This window comes from Aricia agestis, chromosome 4 (assembly GCF_905147365.1).
Source record: "Aricia agestis chromosome 4, ilAriAges1.1, whole genome shotgun sequence".
NCBI classification, from domain to species: Eukaryota; Metazoa; Arthropoda; class Insecta; order Lepidoptera; family Lycaenidae; genus Aricia; species Aricia agestis.
Genome location: NC_056409.1, coordinates 6,223,685 through 6,249,733, shown reverse-complemented (window position 1 = coordinate 6,249,733; position 26,049 = coordinate 6,223,685). Strand labels below are relative to the sequence as shown.

The 26,049-nt window shown below is 40.0% G+C and overlaps 1 protein-coding gene across 6 annotated transcripts in view; it reads right to left on the bottom strand.

Annotated features, from left to right (window-relative positions):
* Positions 1 to 26,049, bottom strand: part of LOC121726676 (AF4/FMR2 family member 4) — a 229,147-nt gene that overhangs the window by 45,600 nt on the left and 157,498 nt on the right. For all 6 annotated transcript variants that reach the window (XM_042114140.1, XM_042114142.1, XM_042114138.1 and 3 more), the window contains 2 exons: positions 9,738 to 9,826; positions 7,359 to 7,433 (listed from right to left, as the gene is read on the bottom strand). In XM_042114140.1, the coding sequence (XP_041970074.1) occupies positions 7,359 to 7,433; positions 9,738 to 9,826 (164 nt within the window). The remainder of the gene's footprint in view (positions 1 to 7,358; positions 7,434 to 9,737; positions 9,827 to 26,049) is intronic.

Sequence of the window (26,049 nt, the reverse complement as noted above, 5' to 3'; positions counted from 1 at the left end):
GTAGATTGAACTTACAATATTCATAAAACTGTTTTCACGTACTTATGAATAATTAGAAATATTTTGGAATATTAAAAATATTGATTTATTAAAAGCTCTTAAGAAAGTCATTAACTAGAAATATTATTCGTGTCGATAATAGAAACAAACAGAATAAAATATCAACTGTTTAACACAAAATGGCCAAAACTGCAATGAAATTTTGAATACCTGCGTCGAGAAAAACGGTTTATTTTACGAAGATAAGGTAACAGATGACAAATGCGAAAAATAAAATGTGTAGCGCGTGTGTTAATTATTATTATTGTTTGTATGTGCGCGTAATAATAGTTGTAACGACGCCCGCCGAATCGAGTCGATCTTGTTGCATCGGGGCTCGAGGTCAAGGGGCACCGCGGGGTGAAGCGTTCTGGAATGCACCGGCGAGCGCGGCACCCCCGCGCCAGTCGGGACGCGCGAGCGTAAGCTGCACTACTTGATTGTGTACTTTGTTGTTATTATACCTAACTATAGTTATTAGTGAGCCACACCTGTATTTTAAGTGCATAAGTAAAGTGAATAAAAGTATTGCACCTTAAAAATTGCGCCCAACTTGTGGCCGGACCACAAAAATGCCGAAAACGCGACAACAAGAAAACGCGAGTGCAGAAGAAACTGACGCTAACATGGCGGCACCCGCGCCCGTGAATACCGGCGCCACATTGTCAGAAGCCCAGTTCACCGCACTTCTAAGCGGCGTGATCCAAAGTCTTCAGTCACAGACACAAGCAGCACCCGCCCCGACTCCGGCGACAGCAACGGTAGGAAATTTCGTCGCGTGCACCGCCCGCTTCGACGGAAAGAAAAACGACGCCGACGCCGTAGAAGCATTTATCGATAACATAGTTACGTACAAAGAGTGTGCGAATGTACCGGACCACATCGCGCTCCGTGGTATGCCTATGCTGCTAACGGGAGAGGCTGCGGTATGGTGGCAAGGCATAAAAGCCACCGTACAAACGTGGGACGACGCAATAAAAAGGCTACGTAACATGTTCGGCGCACCACGTCCCGCCCATTGGATATTTCGCGAGATTTTCGCCCGAGAACAAGAGGACGAGCACGTCGATTCCTTCGTGTCGAAGATCCGTGCCCACTTCGCTCGACTCCCGTACGAGGTTCCCGAAAAAATGAAGATAGACATAATTTATGGACTGTTAAGCGATAGTATTAGGAAGTGCGTGCCGCGCGAGAATATAGATAGCATAGATTGTTTGTTAGAGCGCGCTAGATATGTACGGCACTCTGTTTATAATGTTAACCCGTTAAACGCGGATGGGGGTAAGTTTGTACCAAAGGCGCCCGTTGCCGATGTTTATTCTAATACCGTTAGTAATACGGATAGTAAAAATAATATCGTGTCTAAACGTGTTAGAACGCGTTGCGCGTCGTGTAGGAGAATTGGTCATACCACCGACGAATGTAGACGCAACGTAACGCCCAATGCCGACGAGGTGAAAGCTAAACCGATTTCTTGTTATGGTTGTGGTAAAGAAGGTGTGATTCGCTCCAAGTGCCCGACGTGCAGGAGCACCGCTTCGACCGACCATCAAGTAAGTTTTCAAACGGCCGTTACGCGCGACGCCGGGGTGGCGCGCGCGGTTATAAAGATTAAAGTGTTTTCGCAGGTTGGTGTCGCTGTGCTGGATACCGGCGCCACCGAGTCCTTGGCCAGCCCAGGACTTTATAAAATATTATTGAACAACGGAGTAAGTTTTAAGCAAGTTCGTCGTACGATTGGTCTCGCCGACGGGACACGACAGGTGAGCAACGTGTTATTATGCGAGACTAAAGTTTATCTTAATAATCGTGAGTTTACGACCAAGTTTTTAGTAATCCCAGAAGCTAATAATAGGACCCTTCTAGGGCAAGATTTCATTGTGCAGGCAGGTATATTACTCGACCTGAAAAACGAATGTTGGCATTTTTCAGACGCACCTGGAGCGAAGTTCCAATTCTTCAAGGGGGAAGCGCGAGTTAACGCCGGCTACACCTCGACTATGCAGCTGACGCTGGAAGAGAACACTCTGATGTTGAGGAACGACGAAGCGACGCAGCTGTCGACAGCTCAGAGGACCCAGCTCAACCAGCTGATCATCAGTCAAGCTGAGCGGTTTGCCGACCGGGGACCGCCGACCAGCTACGCGTCTCACCGCATTCGGGTCGATGAGAGACAGGAGCCTATAGCTTCACCACCGTACCGCTTGTCACAAGGTAAACGTGAATTATTAAATAACGAGCTGGAGAAGCTGCTGGAAGCAGACGTGATTGAGGAGTGCGAGTCGCCCTGGGCGGCAAACGTCGTACTGGTCACTAAGAAAGATGGCGGCGTACGACTATGCGTGGACTACCGGAAGCTCAATGCCGTGACGGAACCGGACCGATACCCGCTGCCGCGCATAGAAGACGTACTGCACGCTGCTAAGACCACTAGCTACATGACCACCCTCGACCTCCGCTCTGGATATTTTCAAGTAAGTGTCTACGATGAGGACAAGGACAAGACAGCATTTATAACACCAGCTGGTACTTACCGGTTCAAGAGGATGCCGATGGGCCTCCGCAACTCAGGCGCTACGTTCCAGAGATTAATCGATCAGTTTAAGTCAAACCTGAGCGTACCGATTGTGACAGATGAGACCGACGGGACCGAGATATCGCAGAGCCCACGTGGAAACAGACCCGTGACAATTTTAGGATACCTCGACGACCTCATCGTCTTGTCCCCAGATTTCAAACAGCACCTGGAAGACCTGGAAGCTGTCTTCAGGAGGCTGGAGGTGTTCAACCTGCGAGTCAACCGTGAGAAGAGTTGTTTCGCCAGAGACTCAGTAAAATTCCTTGGCCATATTATTGTTCCTGGCGGTTTACACGTTGACCCGGATAAGACTGCAGCTATTGCTGAAATGCCTGCTCCAAAGAACGAGAAGCAGCTCAAAGGATTTTTGGCGACGTCGAGCTGGTTCCGACGTTTTGTACCCAACTATGCTGCCTTGGCTAAGCCGTTGACTGACCTCTTAAAGAAGAGTAGTACCTGGAAATGGACTGATGACCAGCAAGCTGCATTTGATCATATTAAAAGACTTTTAGTCACTGCCCCTATTCTTCGACAAGCTGATGAAGCTAAACCTTTTTCCCTCAGGACTGATAGTAGCGGCTACTGCCTCGGAGCTGTCCTGATGCAGGGGGAGGGCCCCGACGAACGGCCCGTGGAGTACGCCAGCAGACTGCTACAACCTGCGGAGAGAAACTACTCAACCACGGAAAGAGAGGCTTTGGCGGTCGTGTGGGCTGTGACGAAGTTCAGAGGGTATATAGAAGGTTCAGAGGTAATTGTTAAATCTGACCATCAGCCCTTGCGCTGGCTGATGAGCTTAAAGACACCGAGTGGCCGCCTAGCAAGGTGGGCCCTGACGCTGCAGTCATACAACCTGCAGATACAGTATACTCCTGGTAGAGTGAATGTCATAGCAGACACTCTCAGTCGCCCTCCCTGTTGCAACGGTGGAGCAGAAAGTTGCGAGGTGTGCTTTGTCACTGTAGACATACCGCACAAGACTCCTGCAGAGGTGCGTGAGAGCCAGCTTAAAGATACCGACTTGAAGAACATTATCGAAGATTTAGAGGCCACCGACGATCCCTTTAGGGGGAGGAATTGGTCAGAAAAAGGGTACCTGATGTCAGATGGTGTATTGTATAGATGTACCCCCGAAGCCGATGACGCTGATACTGCTTGCCTTGTGATTCCAGCACACGAGAGAGAGCAGGTGCTCGCCGAGTTTCACGACGCACCCACAGCAGGCCATTTCGGAGTGGAGAGAACCCTGCAACGCATCAGGACCCGGTACTTTTGGATGGGTATGAGAACATACGTTACCAATTATATAAAAGGATGTACTGCGTGCCAACGCTACAAGGCAGATAACAGGAAGCCTGCCGGCTTGCTCCAAACGCCTGCGACAAACCGACGCTTTGAGGTCATCGCTGTTGATTTGTTTGGGCCTTTGCCGAGAACAGCTAAAGGCAACCGCTGGATTTTGATAGTGGAGGATGTCTGTTCCCGATGGACAGAGCTGTTTGCCCTGGAGAACACCACCAGCGTGGAATGTGCCGCTGCCCTGGTAAGCGAGGTATTCTTGAGATTCGGAGTACCACGGAGGATGATTAGCGATAATGGAGTGCAGTTTGTCGCTGAGGTGATGCAGCAAGTTTGCCACACCTTCGGCATCAAACAGTCGCTGACCCCTCTATATCATCCCGAGGCGAATCCCGTAGAGAGGAAGAACCGCGACCTAAAGCCGCAGCTTGCTATCCTAGTGGGGAGAGATCACGGCTCCTGGGACGAACACCTGCCCGCAATTAGGTTTGCGATGAACACGGCAACGACGGCGAGCACCGGTTCTACCCCGTCATTCCTTACCTTCGGAAGAGAGCTGCGAGCTCCTTCCGACGTGATATCAGATATGAGAGCTATTGTGGAAAACGATAATTTCGTTCCTAATGTTACTCCATACTTACGCAGGTTGTCGACAGCACTCGTAGACGCGCGAGAGGTTCACGAGCGTGCCCAGTCCATCCAGAAGAAGTACGCCGATAAAGGTAGGAGAGCACCACCGGATTACGAGGTAGGTAGTTTAGTCCTCTTAAACACTCACGGACCGAACAGTGTCGGATCCGGGCAGTCTGTTAAGTTTATTCCGAAGAGAGATGGTCCCTATCGTGTCAGTGAAGTAGTTAGTCCCACGACGTATCTTCTAGAAGGCATTGGACGTTACCACGTGTCACAATTGACGCCATACGTTGGCGAATTAGAAGTACCTGTTAGGGTCAAACGTAAGCGGGGGCGACCTCGTAAGTGCTAGTCCGAACGCGGGACGCTAGTTCGAACTAGAGGGGGAGTTTGTAGCGCGTGTGTTAATTATTATTATTGTTTGTATGTGCGCGTAATAATAGTTGTAACGACGCCCGCCGAATCGAGTCGATCTTGTTGCATCGGGGCTCGAGGTCAAGGGGCACCGCGGGGTGAAGCGTTCTGGAATGCACCGGCGAGCGCGGCACCCCCGCGCCAGTCGGGACGCGCGAGCGTAAGCTGCACTACTTGATTGTGTACTTTGTTGTTATTATACCTAACTATAGTTATTAGTGAGCCACACCTGTATTTTAAGTGCATAAGTAAAGTGAATAAAAGTATTGCACCTTAAAAATGTAATTTAGTAAAAATACAAAAACACAAAGGGTTTTTGTTGGCAAATTGAAGCCAGCTTAAACGACCTTTACTCCAATTTCTTAAAAAGGGTTATTAATTTCCAAGAATTAAAATCCAGGGACTTATTTTGCAAAAATCTTTAATCAAGCGATTGAAATATTTATGAATATTTTTTGTGAAAAAGAAATTTAGAAAATAGGAGAGCCGAAGGTTCGTCCTAAGATAATAATTATAATCCACGAATAAGCTGTAGATATATATTCGTAGCCTCAAAGCTTCAAATGTATGTATTGTAGAGAAGTTGATAGGCAGATGACGGACCAGCGTAATTTGAATTGTCATTTAATATTATTATAGTTGGGGAGGGGAAGAGGGGATTTCGGGAGTAGCTCGAGCGTGTCAGATTAAGCTTGCATAGGCTTCCGACATGTGTCTAGTTATCATGGTATAGAAATCAGATTTCTCACGTGGTGGTAGGTATAAGAATTATAGACTTAATAGTAGTAGAGTTTGAATAAAATTACACAATGTAAGTATACTTAATGTGTACTTTAAATAAAAACAAAAGTGACAAAAACAACTCTCCAAGTAACAAAAAATTAAAATCCATACAAAAAGATTAACAAAACTAATCAACTTAAATTCACTTTATATCGTGTATAAATGTAACCATAATAAATATTTCTCATTGGAAAAAACAAAACCAAAACTGACAAAAACCACTGCTCAAGTAACGAAAAATCTAGTCAACAGAATTTAAAACCCATAAAAAAGATTAACGAAACTAATCAACCAAAATATAACTTATATCGTGTTCTACTGTAACGATAATATTAAATAACTCTTATTAAAAGAAACGAAACCAAAACTGACATAATCAATTCTTCAGGTAACAAAAAAAAAAACTAGTCAACAAAAATTTAAATCCGTACAAAAAGATTACCGGAACTAATTATCTATTATAACACCCCTCTTTTTGGTCGGGGGTTAAAAATACACAAAGTCATAATACTTATTGCTTCTCCCATTATGTTTATGGGTTATAAGGAGCAATTACTGATGATGAAATAATTTAACATTTCAATATACTATTGTTCCGTCAAATACATTGATGACGTGATGACTAACAATATGAATATTTACAGCCGTTAGCATTGACTATTACAATTATATTACACTTGCTTTTCCAGTGACTGCCTTTACAAAGGTTGAATCAAAATCCGTATTAAAGACACAATTTTAAAATCTGCGTGCATCAAAAATCCATGAGAGAACCATAGAAGGAATCCAGGAATTCCTAGTGATGTCCAAAATTTTTTAATCATCAGTTCGACGATACAATATGTTACCGAAGACCACAAACATTTCATCTTTGGAGCGACATCGTGGCTTCCAAAGCGACGATGATTCTGTCGAATTTACTAACCTCATTTTGTATCCACTATAATAATATACGGACAGACAAAATTATTAATACACATCCAATTTGGCGACAGTGTAAAATGACGACATTTCATAAAATAAAGTCGTAGAAGAACTAGAGAGCTGCACACGTCTAAAATTTTGTAAGCATAAGTAGAAGATTAACAGTAGGACAAAACTCAAAAAATATTCATCTCCTTGCTGAGAAAATAAAGCATCAAATCGTGTGGCAACCATACGCTTACGGTTAATTGCAAGTAGGCTCATATAATAATGGGGCTCGAGCAAATCTCACCCTACACGGTGAAATTAAGTTTGGAGATAGTAAAACCGGCGTGCGACCTATAAAGTTGATCCCCGCTCCGCTCTAATGTTTTACAAACAATATTAGACGGGCGCAAACTCTCAACTAATTTATATTCATGTTCAGGAGCACAATTATTTAGCCAGAATCTTGTGTACGGTAAGACTCACACTCGAGATTGTTATCAGACGTTCAGCCTACATAATATTCAAATCTACCCACAGTAAATATAAACTGTTAATCACGCTGTTACATAAATTACCATCAGCTTTATGCCGATGAACAACTTCAGAATAATTATAGCGACGACTTTTCGGCCAAAATACGAATGAGTTTAAAAAAATAGCGAATGAATTGGCCTTGAATAGCATTATAATTAGTGCTGACCTGGCTGACTCCGTTGGGTATCCGGAGAGGAGGCGGGCGGTGTGCGGTGGTGCCGGACGAACTGAGGCTCTCGTTCTGTAACAACATAATATTATTTCATGAGAAATAAAATACTATGTTTTATCAGTGTCAGTTATTGGATGACACTTAATTATTGCTACATGCTAAAGTGTAAGCACCTAAATTATTAAAAACTCCTAATAGTTTAACTAGATAAAAGTGAGAACCAATGTTGATAACAAAATTTAGTAGGCAATAATATAGCTTAACATTTTAGTCAACCAGACTATATTACATCTACATAGTTTTAAAAAATTGCCCTTACTTAAGACATTAGGTTACCACAATAATCGTAACTCAACAGTATCCAACACTTTCAGTTCAAACTGTTGAACCGCAAACTATCCGTTCCAAACAATAAATATCAAAATTCGCGTGTATTAAGCTGTATTTAATAAAATGGCCGTCCTGTCTGAATTAATGTTTAAGTGAGCGGCCGGAGTCGGGCAAGTTTGCAAATTGTTGGCCAAAGTGTGCGCGCTGCCTGCGCTTCTGATATTATGTTTGCTACGTACGAGTAAAATATGTGCTCGCCGTGGACACTAGGCATCAGCATTTTCGTATTAAATGACAATTTTGTTCATCCATCCATACTTAATATTATAAATGCGAAAATCTGTCTATCTGTCTGTTACCTCTTCACGCTCAAACCGCTGAAGCGATTTTTCTATACTTAGAATCTCGGGAAAGAACAGAGGCTACTTTTAGGCTGTGTTTCCACTGAAGCGGAGCGGAGCTTAGCGGTGCCCGAATTGACCTAGAGGCAAGGCTTGAGCTGTGTTCCTATGTTTTATTTTTTTTGTATATTTTAGCCAGTTTTGTTTTCTGGGTGTTTGAACACAGAGGAAAATCTGGCCATTTTTTGGGTTTTGGACGTTCTTATCTTTTTTAATAAAATTATGAAAAAAAAGAAAACATAGGGACATGCTAATAGTGGCCATAGATATTCAGGAAAAAATCATAACTCTACCGGCATTATCCAGGGAGGAAACAGGGGACAACGTTTGTATGGAAAAACGGTGGTGTGGACTCCTCTTAATCCCGTAAAAAGTACGGTTCCTTCGCGATAAAGAAATTTTGGAGCAACGGAGTTGCGGGCATTATTTAGTTAATTATATTTTTGTTTCATTAACTTAGCCACTATTATAGAGTTATCTTCGTTCATTGATAGGTATATGGGGGAAAGCGCACAATAAAGAACTATTTTAACTAGAAGCTAAAGAATTACCTAAAACTTTAACACAACATCATATACCTATAGGTATATGATGTTGTGTTAAAGTTTTAGGTACTTTATCTCTAAAAACACAAAGTTATTTCAATCAGCAAACAATCCAAGTCACGTTACAGACGACGTTCATGTACGAAACAATTATTTCATTTCGTTGTGTCTCCGCGAATCTGAATTAAAAAAGAGACAAAAACCGCACCACCGAGACGTTCATACTCCGGGATTCCCGTCACGAAGCCTCGTAATTTCTTCGCAATTGTCAAGATAAAACGTTTCAAATGATATTTGTGACGTTGTTTGGGCACGTTGAAAGTCTTAATTGCCTCTTACTCTTAACGTGCCGCACGCCCCGCGTTTATAAATTTCTAACTTCTTCTATACGACTAGAGTTGAAAATTCAAGCGGCGCTGAATTTACATAGCGAAGTGATAGTGCTCGTGTATTTATTGTCTTGAGTACTTAATTATGTTTGTCGACCACTAAGAAGTGACGTCACCGACTAAAATAACTTTAAAGTGGCCCATTCACTATCCTGCATTGCAGTCCGCCGTGCCGTCCGCCGGCTTATGCAGGATTGTGAATGGTGTCGCAGGCCGGCCGCCATGCAGGCCTGCGACACCATTCTCTATCCTGCATCCTGCATAAGCCGGCGACTGCACGGCAGCCTGCAGTGAACGGGCCCTTTAAAGTTTGTAACAACTGCAGGCATAATCATTTTAATAGTTTCATATATCATTTGTCGACTGAGATGGCCTAAATAGAGTGTAGATCACCTATGGAGACCAAGAGAATAATCACGAAATTTTCAGCTAAGATAACATTAACTTTCAACTTTCAAGTAATAATATGTGACCGGTCTCAAGCTTTGCACCATAGTTATCTGTTATGTATGGGCCTCTTACAACTCATGTCGGCATTCTTAGAGCTCGACGCTGTAATTCCAATGGCAAAATATGACAACACCGATCACGATTGCATGCTATTCCTTTTGGTGGCCGTATCTATCTGCAGTATGATCTCTATCCTTACTTTGTACCTCCAGCTGCCAGCATGATGCCAGTCTTCCGTCAAACGATTATAGTTCTTACCTTGTTGTAATAGGGCCGATGGTGTATCCGCCCGTTCTGAGGCGCGTGCGCAGGTTTTTTGAACTCGTTCTCCCGCCGCGATGGGTGGCCTGAAACAATGCGCCATATTAATAACAACATATCACCCGACGTAAATATAGTGCGCCGGCCCGCATACTAAAATTTGGATCAAAGTTTTCTCAAAAAAGATAATAAACACCATCCGAGATTTTGTAAGATTATAGAAAGAGCTGAGTGCGAAAGTTTTTACATTCTACCTGCCTTAAATCCTTAAAACTTCGTTTCCTAGACCTTGGTAAGCGTAAAATTTATGAAAACCTATTGTTTCTAATAATTGGGAAAATATTATGGAAACGAGCCCAAAAATTTTTCGCTAATTTCTTAAATAGACATGGTGAATAACAATAAATGTCTCTTTGACCCTTCAGAATGATTTCTGAAGGGTCAAAGTGATGATTCACTTTATATGAAATTGAATTTTCAAAGGTCAACCGAATAAACATCCCTTTCAGCTTTGTCACGCTACGCAGTCAATAAACTAATTGGCCTATACAAACTAAATCCACGAATACTAATTAGAACGATAAACGCATAAAGATTAATCGCACTCGATAAATAACAATATTTTAAATAAAGTTGAGAGCTCGATAAATATACGTCCGCCCGGCGAAGGCTCAATTTGAAAAACAACTTTTGAAATTGAAAACTATTTCAGCCGGACTGTTTATTTGAATAACTTTATACACCACAATGCGCTTTATGCTCATACAAATAACAAAGGGAAAAAGTAATGGAATTTTATTGGTTCAACTCGGAACGTACTGTTATTAAGTTATTGTAGCCGGCGACTAAATTTGCGTGACTGTACCAATTTGTTGTGTCTAAGTACACTTAGGCATTATTTTTTATTAGAACTAGGGACAGTTACATTAGCGCGATTAGGCTGTATAACACTTATCGCAAGCGCTAAATACCTTAACGGCAGTTATGTTTACCTTTGTAGCTAATAAGAGAGGCGTGGTAGTGGATTTAAAGCTTGTAGCTCAAATAAATGAGGCATTCGATATGGAGAGGTAAGTTTAAGAGTTTTTATGAAAATATTACTAGGGCGGTCCCAATAGAATGAAAATGATAGAGCTATTAGAATCGCTTATCGGCAAATAAAATTTTCTATGGCTACCATGTAAATAAAAAACAAATTAATATTTGATAATGTTTTAACATTGCATTCGATTTTCTGTCACTATATCATACTATCATCATCTGTCGTCATAGACACAGAGGAAAATCTAGAATCAATACACATAAGCAAGCACTTCCTCTCATTAACCTCAAATAATGTTGAATTTGAACCTGTAGCTCTTAGTAAAACAGCTAGCCATTACGCCCAAGTCTTTTTTTTTTTTTTATTCTATGGACGCTTCACACCACGTCAGTCTGGCCCCGTGCTAAGTACCTAAAGGACTTGTGTTACAGGTACCAGACAACGGAAATATATTTAATACTTTTATACTGTACATATATTTAAGATTTTTATTATATCATTACACATATTTAATATATACATCCAGACCCGGGAACATTGAAAACTTTTTGTTCCGTCGGCGGGATTCGAACCCGCGACCCCCGGCTTGAGCTACCAACGCGCTCACCACTGAGCCACAGAGGTCGTCAAGTCTAGACGGCGATCGTCCGCCACAGCGCGACCAATCTAGAGAACACTTTCAACCCCACGGATACGTGTTCGGGTACTTTATTATGATTACTTGAGCGGGAGACAGATGAAACTTGCGAATACTTAAAGGCTACTTGAAGTCGGTTACGTGCTGTCTCTTTTTCCCAAGAAGAGGCAATGCAAGAATAGGTAAAACTTTTGATTAAGGGAAGTCCGTACTTATGCCAGTCTGGGTTTAGAATTGACCATGGGTGGAATCGTTCCTCCATTTCCTCGTATTCGTGGTGTATCTCACCTGTCTCTAAGCTCAATTTCTAACACAAAACTCTACATTTTGCGTTGCTGAATTTAATCCAAAGCGGAACTTGGTAATAAAAATAAATAACAAAACAAGGGGGCTACCAGGTGTTTTATACTCGGATATCCAGGTGATGGGGAATTGAAAGCCATCATACGGCCGTACAGAGGTTGCAGCGGAAAATGAATAAAAAACACGATATGTATGCGACGACACGGGCCAAAAGATGTTTAAAATAGGCATAAAAAGGAGTGATCATCTTAGTGACTATTTTATTATACAAAGAGTTACGGTACGTCTTCTCACTCTAGAGTCTAGATAGTATAGAGCTAATATTGTTAAATCTTTGATTAAATCAAAATATATCCCTAGTCCCTACATAATGAAAAAATTAAATATTAAACTCGCATAAAATAAATAAAAACGTCGTTTCAACGCGACTCCATTAACACAGTAATCAAAGAAGTCAAAATACGCAATTCGGAAGTTACTCGAGTGCCACGACACAAAAGCCGAAATGAATTCAAGGTAACACTCACAATACAAAGGCTTATAAATATTTGCATTATATTTTCATTTATTCACATAAACGTCGTTGTGGACGCGCCTTTAAGCACTCTTATAAAGGTGGGGGCGCCTCCCGGGGGGTTGAATCTCGGCTAGGTGTTTAGCTGGTTTATGGAGATTGCGAGGAGGACAAAGGAGTTCCAGTTGCTTCGATGGCTAGATTGCGGCACCGACGCGTATTATCCGCCGTATATTTTAATGCTCGTCGTAAATATTTAGCCGCTCCGTAAATTTGCGAGAACGTCTTGTCTATTGTGGACTTGTGGCTTTCAGCGATGCTCCTCGTATGGGACAATGTTTTATTGTGACAGCTAAACTTACGTGAAATAGTGTATGCAGTATGAGTTCCTAAGAATTGAAATAAGGCTGTATGGCGTTACTTTTAGGGAATTTAAGAGTACTAATCCATTTGCGTTCATTATGGATTTTGTACTGTCAAAACTAGTATAGTATATTTAGTCACAACTAACGAAATAACAGTTGATAACAATCTAAGTATTATTATACTAGGTTGAATTGGTACAATTCGTCCAGAGCTACTGACAGCACCTTTATACCAATAACACAAGGATCACTTTCATAGTAACTCCGAGGTAAAACAACTCCGAACGTACTGTACATTGGCGTCCAAATGGCGCGTATCCAGTCGACCATCATCTGGATAATCTATTTGCAATTGCGCGGCCGCGGATAACAGAACTCTGTCTTAGGTCGCCCATCTATTTACAGTCTAACGCCCCATGTTTATTGAATCATTAAGATTATCGCGAACCGGAACCGAATGATTGAATGGATTGATCATTGTTGGAGTTGTTCTGTGTGTTGAAGAATGCAACGATGAAGATGGGAGGAGGAAATGAGGAGGAGATACAATTTCTCTTATAAATAGCGCCTGCTAAATACTAATCCCCAATAATGCCTCCTGTTAGTCCTGATTTAAGGGAATCAGGAGTCAAGACAAACAGGAGGCATTATTGGGGATTAGTATTTAGCAGGCGCTAGCGACGATTCGCAATAACTTTAGGGGACGTATAGAGTCAAGAGTTGCCATTCAGATGGGGATATGCCCACCAAATGCCATCTGTTATCCAACTTGTAGCGTAGGGCGTAGACGTTAACTACAAATCTTTACAAGTATTATAAATGTGAAAGTGGGTCTGTCTGTCTGTTACCTCTTCACACTCAACTGCTTGACCAATTTTGCTGAAATTTGGTATGCAGATACTTTGAGTCCCGGGAATACTTTTTACCCCGGAAAAATATACGGTTCCCACGCGATAACCGAATTTTGGCGCAACGGAGTTGCGGGCGTCATGTAGTTACAAATAAATTATGGAAACATAATTGTAAATTTAACCGAAGAATTATTTTGAATGAACCTCCAGCGTCAACGTTTAAGAACAAGTGAAGTGTACTTGAAAATTAATTAACAGTTCCTTAACGTGAGCGTGCAACACCGGTATTACCGGGTAATATGTAAGTTATTGGCAAACTCCGAACTCCGGGCCCATGTGAGCCGGCCGCGATTAACCATTTATATAGCGCTATGTACATTAATTACGGTAACGTTTTATAATATTAGTTTGTTAATCTTTAACCATCGTTATAAGCTGTATTTAATATCTATATATTAATATACGTGAGCCAAAAACTTTGTATCCCTTTTGACGAAAAATGGGAAAACGTAGGTGAATGAAATTTTGCACAGTTATAGTTTATATGGTGCAGGACTCAGGAGTGCATCGAGCTAATATTATTTTGAAATTATGCTTTTATCATACATTTTTTTAACAAATAAAACATTACAAACACTACAACACACACACTAGGAAAAATGACAGATTTTTGAGTGACAAGCCTATACATACGAATTATACTCTTTTATTTATGGTTCAAGTCTGTTAACAAGAAGGTGACAAATTGAAAATGGATTATAGTTTTTTAATGAATCTTAGATACTATTAGACAATGCTTACACGGCCAGTCTGAGATCAGCCGAGTCCCAGAGACAAGAGTTGAAAAAAATATGATAGTCAATATTTTTTTTTCAAAATATAGGTAGTAGTCCTAATGTCGTTGAAACTAAGGTCGAATTTCGACCATTGGTCGATCTCTAGTTCATATTATTTATTAAGGTTTTGGTGTTTGAATTTCGCACATATTTAGAGTGGACCACATAAGCTCTACATTTTATTGCGTAAATATATGCGGGAAACACCTAGATAGAAGAAAGAGAACAAAATAGTTAAGTGACCCCTTAGACAAAGACAAACGAAAAATATGTATATGTAAAGTACTAGAATTTATAGTTAGAAATTATAAATTCTAGTGTTTTATTTTTTGTGAATTATAATTAGTGAATTATTTTCAGGGAAATATTTTCCCTTATGCCTTTAAAGTAAATAATAATTATGTGATAAAGAGATCTTAGTCCATGTGAAAGCTAAACACCAAAGTGACCAAATAATTAATGTCATTATAGAGACCATGATCCACGTAAGAACTTACCACTAAAATGATTACGTCTATCCAGTACGAAAGTTCTCAATCACATTACCTGACGTAAAAACTCACGCACGCCACAAGTGGCCAATTCGCCGTTTCCTCATGAACCTCGGTTTTGCCCGTAACAAGATCCTATCAACTATGAAATGATCCTCCGGTTTTCTATCACACGGGAAAATATTGGACACCCATGTTCCATCGATTACACGAAAAAATGTTCTTAGTCGTTCGGAATACTAAGATCCATTTTATAAGAGATTAATTAAATGTGAGATTAGTTTTAAATTATACTATTAATCTAATAAGTATATAAAATTCTCGTGACACAATGTTAGGCCGCGTACTCCTCCGAAACGGCTTTACTGATTTTAACCAAATTTTATATGCATATTCAGTGGGTCTGAGAATCGGCTACTGGGTACTTTTTATATTGATAAGTGCATTTGTCGAATAAATAATAGTAAATTATTACAACTCGAGACTGACGGCGACAATTGTTTGTGCGACGGGATAGCGATGGACGTTGCCATCGCTATCCATTATTTAGTCACTTCAATAAAATGATACGGGCGAAATCCATACTAATATTATAAATGCGAAAGTATCTCTGTCTGTCTGTCTGTCTGTCTTGCTTTCACACCAAAGCTACTGAACCGATTGCAATGAAATTTTGTATACAGTTATTCTAGAGTCTGAGAAAGGACATAGGCTACATTTTGATGTGGGAAAATATCTTATTTCCATGAAAATATCGATGAAAATGAATTCGCATTGCGCGTGGCCAGCGCTCATCCCGGGGGTCCTGGGTTCGAGTCCCGCAGGCGGAACAAAAAGTTTTCAATGTTCCTGGGTCTTGGATGTGTATTAAAATAATCCATACTAATATTATAAATGCGAAAATATCTCTGTCTGTCTGTCTTGCTTTCACGCCAAAACTACTGAACCGATTGCAATGAAATTTTGTACACAGTTATTCTAGAGTCTGAGAAAGGACATAGGCTACATTTTGATGTGGGAAAATATCTTATTTCCATGAAAATATCGATGAAAATGAATTCGCATTGCGCGTGGCCAGCGCTCATCCCGGGGGTCCTGGGTTCGAGTCCCGCAGGCGGAACAAAAAGTTTTCAATGTTCCTGGGTCTTGGATGTGTATTAAAATAAAATTTCAAAAATCTTAAACATATTTTATGTATAATATTACTAGCTGTTGCCCGCGACTTCGTCCGCGTGGACTTCAGTTTATAGCGCGCGATGTCAACAAAATTGGTGTCAAAAGCTTTTATAAAAAAACCCTGGTACCCCTTAAATCAATAGAGCTGTGCAGTGTGCATACAATAAGTATTTCATTTTTTAATATTAAACTTTATATTTTATGCCAAATTTTAAAGCTTATTTAGCCCTCCAATTACACAACTTTACCCATAAACTATTTATCATTGATAGATTTAAGGTTACGTCACACACAGATAAAGTACTGAGTTATTTAATACCGTAGAATAGATATAACAATCGAAAAAAATCGAAACTTAAATGTAAAATGATACCACGTCTTATAGAAAGACTTTTGAGCAAGCGTCAGCGCGATGTAGAAGACTCACGGCGCCATCTATTATGAATTGTTGGAACTAACTTGTTAATTTGAACAAATTTACTCATTTTCACCCCCTTACAACCCTTTTTTCCAGTAAAAAAAGTAGCCTATGTCCTTTCTCAGGCTTTAGACTATCTGTATACAAAATTTCATTACAATCGGTTCGGAAGTTTTGGCGTTTGGCGTGAAAGCGAGACTGACAGACAGACAGACAGACAGACAGACAGAGATACTTTTGGCGTTTGGCGTGAAAGCGAGACTGACAGACAGACAGACAGACAGACAGAGATACGTTCGCATTTATAATATTAGTATAGATTATGTGCACACTGCACAACTGTTTTTGGGTATTTTGATTAATTAAGGGCCGCGCTACACCGGAATAGCAGCGGCGAGGCGAGCACTTTCAGCGCTGCCATTCCGGTGTAGCGCGGCCCTAAGAGGGGTACCACTTGCCAGGGTTTTAAAAAGTTTTTAAATTTGACAAATTTTGTTGACACCGCGCGCTATAAACTAAAGTCCACGCAGACGATGTCGCGGGCAACAGCTAGTACTTTATATGGCAAAGAAATGTTTGCCGGGACAGCTAGTTTGGTCTAAAAATCTACTTTGTTAAGGGAATATTTGGGCAGAAAAATGGTTATCACTTATCATACTCAAAGTAAAATATAATAAGATGCCTTTAATGCTAGCTCGCCCTCCTTTTTTATGTGAGCAGTAGATTACATACAAAAAAAACTGTAGATGATTTTTACACCTTATATACCAAGTAACTCTTAAACAGCCTATTCTAAATAATTTCATTTCCAACAATCAACACTAATACATAATTTCCAAGCAAATCAATCATCAATTGCATCATAATGAGTCTGACCAGAATCAGACCACAGAGCTCATAAGCAGGAGGTTGCATCACCGATGGGGGATACGATTACCCGCTTCCTCATCACAGTAACCAGCCAATACCAAGGCCGCAGCCAGCATTGTTGCATACAGATTGTATGCTAAGTACCACTAATGTAGATTCTAGTAAAACACTGCTTATATGAGTGATTAAAATGTTAAATCAGTCCAATGTTAAGACTTACGATATTATTTATAACAGTTCATTATTCATATTAAAGGAATTAGAAAATCATAATTATACTGTTAAAATTGCTTAGTAATTATGTACTATCAGAGAATTAGATTCATAGGCAAATAGATGGCAGACCTACGTAATTTGGTCGCGTTACGTCAAACCCAGCCGTCAGATCAAATGATGTGGGTCCGTCAACTGCCTACGAATCAATTTCTTCGATGGTACAATATTTAGTAATTTACAGTTTCAGCTCAACTTTAAAACTTTCCTCCATACTGTGTTGTGTCTAAGGACGGCTGCTTGGACACGAACTATAGGGAATTTAGAAGTAAATTGAAGGAACCAGCTCATACTATCTTTTTGCGATGGATCGAAACGATCTCGCAAATAAGTAATTTCGCAATAACCAAACAACACCTTACGCTGAAACAAACTACATAGACGACATTGACACTACTATCCTATTAGTGGTAATATTAACGTCGAAAGTCCACTCAGACAATTCTCTAATGGCACGAAAATACTATTATTATTACACACGCGAGCAGCCTTCGTGATAAGAACAAATAAAGATGCGAGCAGAATTAGACGTGGCTCAATATATGACCATTATTGGTGAATGAGTGCATTCCAGACACCTTGCATCATCAAAAACTAAAACCGTTATTCCGACTATGTAAATATGTAGCCTGTTGGCAGTAACGCCTCCGTGGTCGTGGTATAGAGCGCGGCTCTTGACGAGTTCGTGGGTTCGATTCTCGCGTTGGAAACATGGAAATACCAAGTTTGGTTAGGACAATGCAGGCTGATCACCTGATTGTCTGACAAGTAAGATGATCTATGCGTCGGATGTACATGTAAAAAATCGGTCCTGCGCCTGATCTCTCGCCGGTCCTGTCAGTCTTCCGTCCCACTGGGTTATGAGAGTAAAGGAATAGAGAGTGCTCTTGTGTACTGCGTACACACTTGGGCACTATAAAATTATTCCTGCGCGCTGCGTAGCTGGCCTGGTTTTCAATGAAACCGGCCACCGTCACCGAAACCGGTGTGGGAGCTATTATGTAGCCTGTATTACGCGAATTCTAAATACATAATATCTTTTAACAAAGTAAAATACTTAGGGCCTGTTTCACCACTTCCTGATAAGGCTATCCACCAATTATCTTGACAGATCAAGTATGGAGAATCTGTCAAAAAAGTTGTGAATAGCCTATTAGGCACTTTTACACTCGGTATGGTGTAAGAAGCCACGGGCAAATCATTAAACATCTTATTTATAATATTTGTTTAATGGCAAAATTTTAGACCTTCTCTCGTGGTTTGGACCTTATAATATTATTTTTATTTGTTACATAATATTACACCACCCGGGTCGCCACAGTCGGTTAAGACCACACGAACACGATCTATCAATATCATGGCCCAACATCAAAACACCTATTATAAAACGTTTGTTGCAGCTATTATAAAATTTTATTTCGTATAATTTTCTCGTAAATCGTAATGTTGTCTAATAAAAACTAATGTCAAAAAAGTGGTTGTGACATACGGACGGACAGACAGACAGACAGACAGACAGACAGACAGACAGACAGACATGACGAATCTATAAGGGTTCCGTTTTTTGCCATTTGGCTACAGAACCCTAATAAAGGGCAACTGACAATATGTATAAGGGCATTCAGACTTATTTTACACGTAAGTTTCTATGAACATAATACTACGTTTGTTGGAATTAAGAATTCTTATCGGAGATACAATTCTAAACGAAGTGTATAAGTCTACGAGTATAAGTAATTAATAACCGTGTATTCATTATCAAAATATAAAGGTTATCGAATCACGTATTCCTTTCTCTACCGAGCTCTAATAAAAATTAAACGGAACCAATTGAGCGCGTGAAATAGAGAAAAAAAAACTGATAATAATAATTGAAGACACGAGTTGATGAAATGGGTAGGTATCTAACATTTTACAACATTAGAGCAGTTACTCATTTTTAGGGTTCCGTACCCAAAGGGTAAAAACAGGACCCTATTACTGAGACTTCTGTCTGTCCGTCTGTCTTTCTGTCTCCAAGTTGTATCTCAAGAAATGCTATAGGTAGACTTCTCTCACAGATTGTGTATTTCTGTTGCCGCTATAACAACAAATACTAAAAACAAAATAAAATTAATATTTAAGGGGGGCTTCCATACAACAAACGTTATTTTTTTGGCCTTTTTTTATCTATATCAATGATAGTAATAGTAGGTACTTGAATTTTTCACACAATCCTTAGTTTTTTGTGTACTTTAATATTTAATAATAATATTGATATTAAATAAAAAATTAAGACGGGCTCCCATGCAAAAACACAATTTTTGGTCTATTTTTGCACTATAACGGTACGGAACCCTTCGTACGCGAGTCCGACTCACACAATACACAATCTGTGAAAATTTCATTAGTCTAGCTATAGCGGATTTTGAGATACACCCAGGAGACAGGACAGAAGGACAGACAATGAAGTCTTAGTAATAGGGTCCCGTTTTTACCCTTTGGGTACGGAACCCTAAAGATGAATTGAGCGACGCCGCCTGCGCCCGTGGCCAATCCATTAAAAATAAAGAATTCAATTAATATACGGTAACATTTTGGTGTCTCTACGGCAATTTAAATTATAGGGATGATTATCATTAAAAAGGAACGTGCACAACAATGGTGCTTCGAAGTTCGAACTAGTCGGTAATCTGAAACTTAGGCGCAGCGCAGACGACAGACTATCCGTGACGCACTTTTTAGTCTGTGGAAATAGAATCTATGCAATTATATGCAGTAACGCGCCGGACTTTTTGCGCGTCGTGTGCGTTACTGCATATAATTGCATAGGTTCAATTTCCACAGGCTAAAAATTGCGTCACGGATAGTCTGTCGTCTGCGCTGCACCTCAAAATTAATTCTCTTCTTTGACATGTCCTGCCGCATTCTCTTATACAAAGACAGACGCTTACTGGCGACAAAAATAAACCTAAATAACACGATCATCTTTACTGATTTGCGAGGACTTGAAGTAGAAAAACAGTGCAGTATCACGACAGACATACATTACACGTTAATCATTATTCCGTTAAGCAAGTTCGATTTCAAGAAAACGACTTTGTTAACTTATTGCATACAATTTATACTATGATACCACTGACTCGGACTGTTGTAATGTTATAAATAAGATAACAATGTAGAAAACAATAGGCACGTGGAGTAAAATCAATACAGATACAATAAACAATAAAACTTATCGATAAAATAAATAAAAGAGGTAATAATTTGTATTCTAATCAAACATTCGCAACCCCACTTCGATACAGGGTGATTACATGCGACGACTTTCACCCAGGGTTGCCAACTTTGCGTAAAGAAACTATTGTCACAGATTGTTATATTGTGTTAATTATTACCTCCAAGTTGGGAAAACATGGGCAATCATAAACAAAATATGTTCCCTCTACATGTTCGTTACTTGTATTGGTGCATTAAATCCCAATTCACAAAATAATTGAATCAACTTCTATACCTTTGCCATATAATAACGCCTCCGTGGTCTAGTGTTATAGAGCGTGGCTCTTGACTCGGAGGTCGTGGGTTCGATTCCCGCGTTGGAAACATGTTATTTCCAAGTTTGGTTGTTGTTGCAAGTTGGACAATGCAGGCTGATCACCTGATTGTCTGACAAGATGATCCATGCTTCGGATGGGCATGTAAAAAGTCGGTCCTGCGCCTGATCTCTCGCCAGTCGTGTCGGTCTTCCGTCCCACTGGGTTATGAGAGTAAAGGAATAGAGAGTGCTCTTGTGTACTGCGCACACACACTTGGGCACTATAAAATTACTCCTGCGTAGCTGGCCTGGTCTCAATGAAACCGGCCACCGTCACCGAAACCGGTGTGGGAGCTATTATTATTATATAATAACAATTTTAATTGCAAGGCCGCGCAAAAATCAAAACGATACGCTTCAAAACAATCGATTGACGCAAAATATTGTTTTTCTGTCTGTCTGTCATTCAGAATTAAATCTTGTTACTGTCAAAAGTCACGACGTCCTTCGGCATTGTCAATGACGTGGCGCAAAAAGTGGTCCAGTCGGCAACCCTGGCGACTGGCGAGACAATGGCAACGACACGGAGCCACCTGCGGCCGTTGACACGCGCCGCCCCGCCCCGCCAACTCGCGATATCCTAAAACACTGATTGCGATGCGATGACGCCATTTACGTGTGTCTCTGTTTTTTATTGCCATAATCTTTATCAGAAATCGCAACGGGGAAAACAGATGTAACAATTTTCGGATAATGTAACATGATGTAACGTTAAAAAGTTTATGGTTTTGGTTTAATTCCAAAAAAACATGAGTGTTAATATCATCATCATCATAAGCAACAAGTAACAACACATTATATTACCAACATTTTGTTTAATTATAACAGTGGACTCACAGATGCATAGCAAATATGCAAAACTATGCAGATAGTGCATAATACTGCATATTATATGTTAATAAGCGAGTGCAGTCGAGTTCGTTTTAAATATAATTTAACTGGACAGTAAAAACAGAGCGAGTTTATTAGCTGTCTCGCAAATGAAATGTTACTTTCATAATTTTACAATCCCGACAGCGAAGTTTCTTTATTGTGGACTAAGAAGTTACAGAATTCTTATAATAGAGTTTATTTTAATAATATCGAAACAGTCCTAACTCCTGATAAAATTTTTATTAAGTGATAAGCGAGAAAAACATTCTTCCAGTGATTAACTACACCTTTATAAATTTATAAATTAAATCATTCAGACTTCCCAATTTTTTTTTAATACTTCCAGAAAATAAATCAACCTGAAACTCAAGACGATCTAAAGAAGTTTACAGAAAACGACAAACAAAATTTAAAAAGGCCATCGGAAGGCCAAGGGACAATTTAAGATAGGTATTAACTATTAACCCTCGTTTACAAAATACAAACATACTGTATAGCGAATACAGAATGCGCGGCACGTGTTATTGTGCTCAACAAGGCCACGGTACACTCGACTGAGAAATTATTATTTTGTGGAGCAAATAAAATGTTATTTAGGGGGAAATCCACACTAGTATAAATGCGAAAGTGTGTCTGTCTTTTTTTTTAATGAAATAAGGGGGCAAACGAGCAAACGGGTCACCTGATGGAAAGCAACTTCCGTCGCCCATGGACACTCGCAGGATCAGAGGAGATGCAGGTGCGTTGCCGGCCTTTTAAGACGGAATAGGGTAATAGGGGAGGATAGGGATGGGAGGGAAAGGGAATAGGGGAGGGTAGGGAAGGGAATAGGGTAGGGGATTGGGCCTCCGGTAAATTCACTCACTCGGCGAAACACAGCGCAAGCGCTGTTTCACGCCGGTTTTCTGTGAGAACGTGGTATTTCTCCGGTCGAGCCGGCCCATTCGTGCCGAAGCATGGCTCTCCCACGTATAATACTGTCTGTCTGCTACCTCTTCAAGCTTAAACCGCTGAACAGATTTTGATGAAATTTATAAATACTAAGATCGACGAAGTCCCGGGAAAGGACAAAGGTTACTTTTTATCCCGGATAAAATGTACGGTTCCCGCGCGATAAATTAATTTTGGCGCGCAACGGAGTTGCGACTTGCGGGCGTCATCTAGTAAATATACAGGGTGTAATAAAAATAAGTGATATTACTTTAGGGTGTGCACGTGTTCCTTGTAGAGAGTTCACTGTGACTTTCAGCAGCACTGAAAGACCAAAAATTTTTTTCACTTTTGTATGGGGAAACAAGTGACGCTCGGGCCCTTACCCATACAAAAGTGAAAAAAAATCGTCTTTCAGCGCTGCTACTTTCACAGTGAACTCTCTACAAGGAACACGTACACACCCTAAAGTATTATCACTTATTTTTGTTACACACTGTATATAATATTTAAAGCTTATTATAACCGATAGAGACGTTACGAATTTTGAAAAACACTAAGGGTCTGTTTCACCACTTTTTGATAAGTGCCGAATAGTCTATTCACCACTTAACTTGACAGATCAAGTATGGAGAATCTGTCAAAAAAGTTGTGAATAGCCTATTCGGCACTTTATCAGAAAGTGGTGAAACAGGCCCTTAATGTTGCTGAACAAAATATAACTTATTACTTTTTCAAGACATCGCTGTCTGTCAGGCTGTATCTCAAGAATAACTTTAGCTAGACAGTTATTACATTTCAGAAACAACTACTTAAAACAAAATAAAATAAACTATTCAGGGCTTCCTTAGTGATCGAAGGGGCTTCCATACAAGAGTGATTTGCCGTTTTTCGTGCGGGCGTGGAAGAGACAACTAGCTTTAGTCAAATTTCTATCAATCCGGCGACCACACTTTATAAATAAAAAGAGAAAACACGATATCGTGAAGTGTACAATTCGTGTGTCACACAAGCGGGTCAATGCGAGCCGGAGTGTCGAGACTCGAGGTTTTCCCCGTAGCGTAGATCGAGGAAGTGTCTTCGCGGTACATACAGGTTGTAACAAAAATAAGTGATAATACTTTAGGGTGTGCACGTGTTCCTTGTAGAGAGTTCACTGTGAAAGTAGCAGCGCTAAAAGACCAATTTTTTTTCACTTTTGTATGGGGAAACTCGTGACGCTCGGACCCTTGCCCGTACAAAAGTGAAAAAAATTTTAACGTTTATTTATTTATTTTATTTTATTTATTTAAAAAAAAATTCGTCTTTCAGCGCTGCTACTTTCACAGTGAACTCTCTACAAGGAACACGTGCACACCCTAAAGTATTATCACTTATTTTTGTTACACCCTGTATATGTAAATATGTACTATATATAAGTGCTATGTGAAAAAATGTGTGTCTATATTCTGTCTGTATGTTTGTCCGTCAGTCTGTCTGTATGTTACCTCTACACGCCTAAACCGCTTAACCGATTCTACTGAAATTGGGTATGGAGATATTTTGAGCCCCCGGAAAGGACATGGGATATTTTTATCCCGGCAAAATGTACGGTTCCGATACGATAAACTAATTTTGGCGCAGCGAAGATGCGGGCGTCATCTAGACGAGATACAAGATGTCAGTGTAAACACCGTTATCCTTGAAACCATCAAATGAACCCATCACAAAATGAACAACTTTTTCTATGAGAACAATGCTGGGAACTCAAAAAAATGCCGTCTTCATACCCATACGGATGTCCGGATCGGCAATATGTATAATGAGGGCGGATTTTTTTGAGTTCCCAGCATTGTTCTCATAGAAAAAGTTGTTCATTTTGATGGGCTCATTTGATGGTTTCAAGGATAACGGTGTTCACACTAACACACTGTATAGTAATCTTATGGCCCCTGTTTACATTAAGCTAATAATTATTATAGATATCGTAACTATGATTGGTCACCATAATTGCCACGCTGTCTATAGCGTGTACAAACGATAAAGATTATGCGCAATCATAGACGAATATCTCTACATATTCGCCGGTACCAGTCCTTTATGATTCATGGGCCAACGTTAGACCTACATAATGATTATTATTTCAACACTCTCAAATGTCCCACTGTTTAATGTATATTTTAACGATACCAACATTCATATAATCTTTCAATCACTCAATCAATCAATCAAATGGTTGTAAAAAATTACAATTATACAAATTGTAATCAAGTTGTTTGTGTCGTATCGATACTTATGTAAATACGGAATACATTATCACGCCCACAAATGTAAATATGTACTTAACTAGTACTCGCCATGAACATACATAAATAATCGCTCGTTATATTAACGTTTAATGAGTTATTAATATACAATATTAACTTTGGTAATTTTTATTTACAAAGGACAGGCTCTATAGTTCAGTAATTTCTTCCTTAATCTTACTAGATACAATTTAAACTAATTTATTTTCACGTTTATTTACATAATAATAGTACTTTATGGGCCTGTTTCACCACTTTCTGATAAAGTGCCGAATAGGCTATTCACAACTTTTTTGACAGATTCTCCATACTTCATCTGTCAAGTTAATTGGTGGATAGCCTATACGTCACTTATCAGGAAGTGGTGAAACAGGCCCTAAATGTTAGTCTTTGACCAAATTATAATATAATCATAGCTAGATGACGCCCGCAACTCCGTTGCGCCAAAACCGAACATTTTTAGTTATATTTAAAGTTAACTATAAGTATAACTGTAACTTTAATTATAACTTTAAAGTATGTTGGTGCAACCCACCCTTAAACCGTATTTATAGTAATTGCCATAAATTAAGAAACCGTATGCATTTTATATTGACAGTACAAGTTGCCAACGTACTCGGATACACGTAACAAATCAAAATAAAATGTGCTCGAAAGTTTTCAAACTCGTTCATCGTCGACAAACTTGGAGCTTTGGCGTCGAAGTTTGCGTGCGTGCCGTCTGTGTGCAGACAAACGGCAGACCCTACAAGCACAGTGTAGATAAATAGATATAGATATTTCTATTTATCTACACTGTGCTACAAGTTACAACATATCTTTCTAAACTAGATGACGTTGCGCCTGAATTAGTTTATCGCGCGGGAACCGT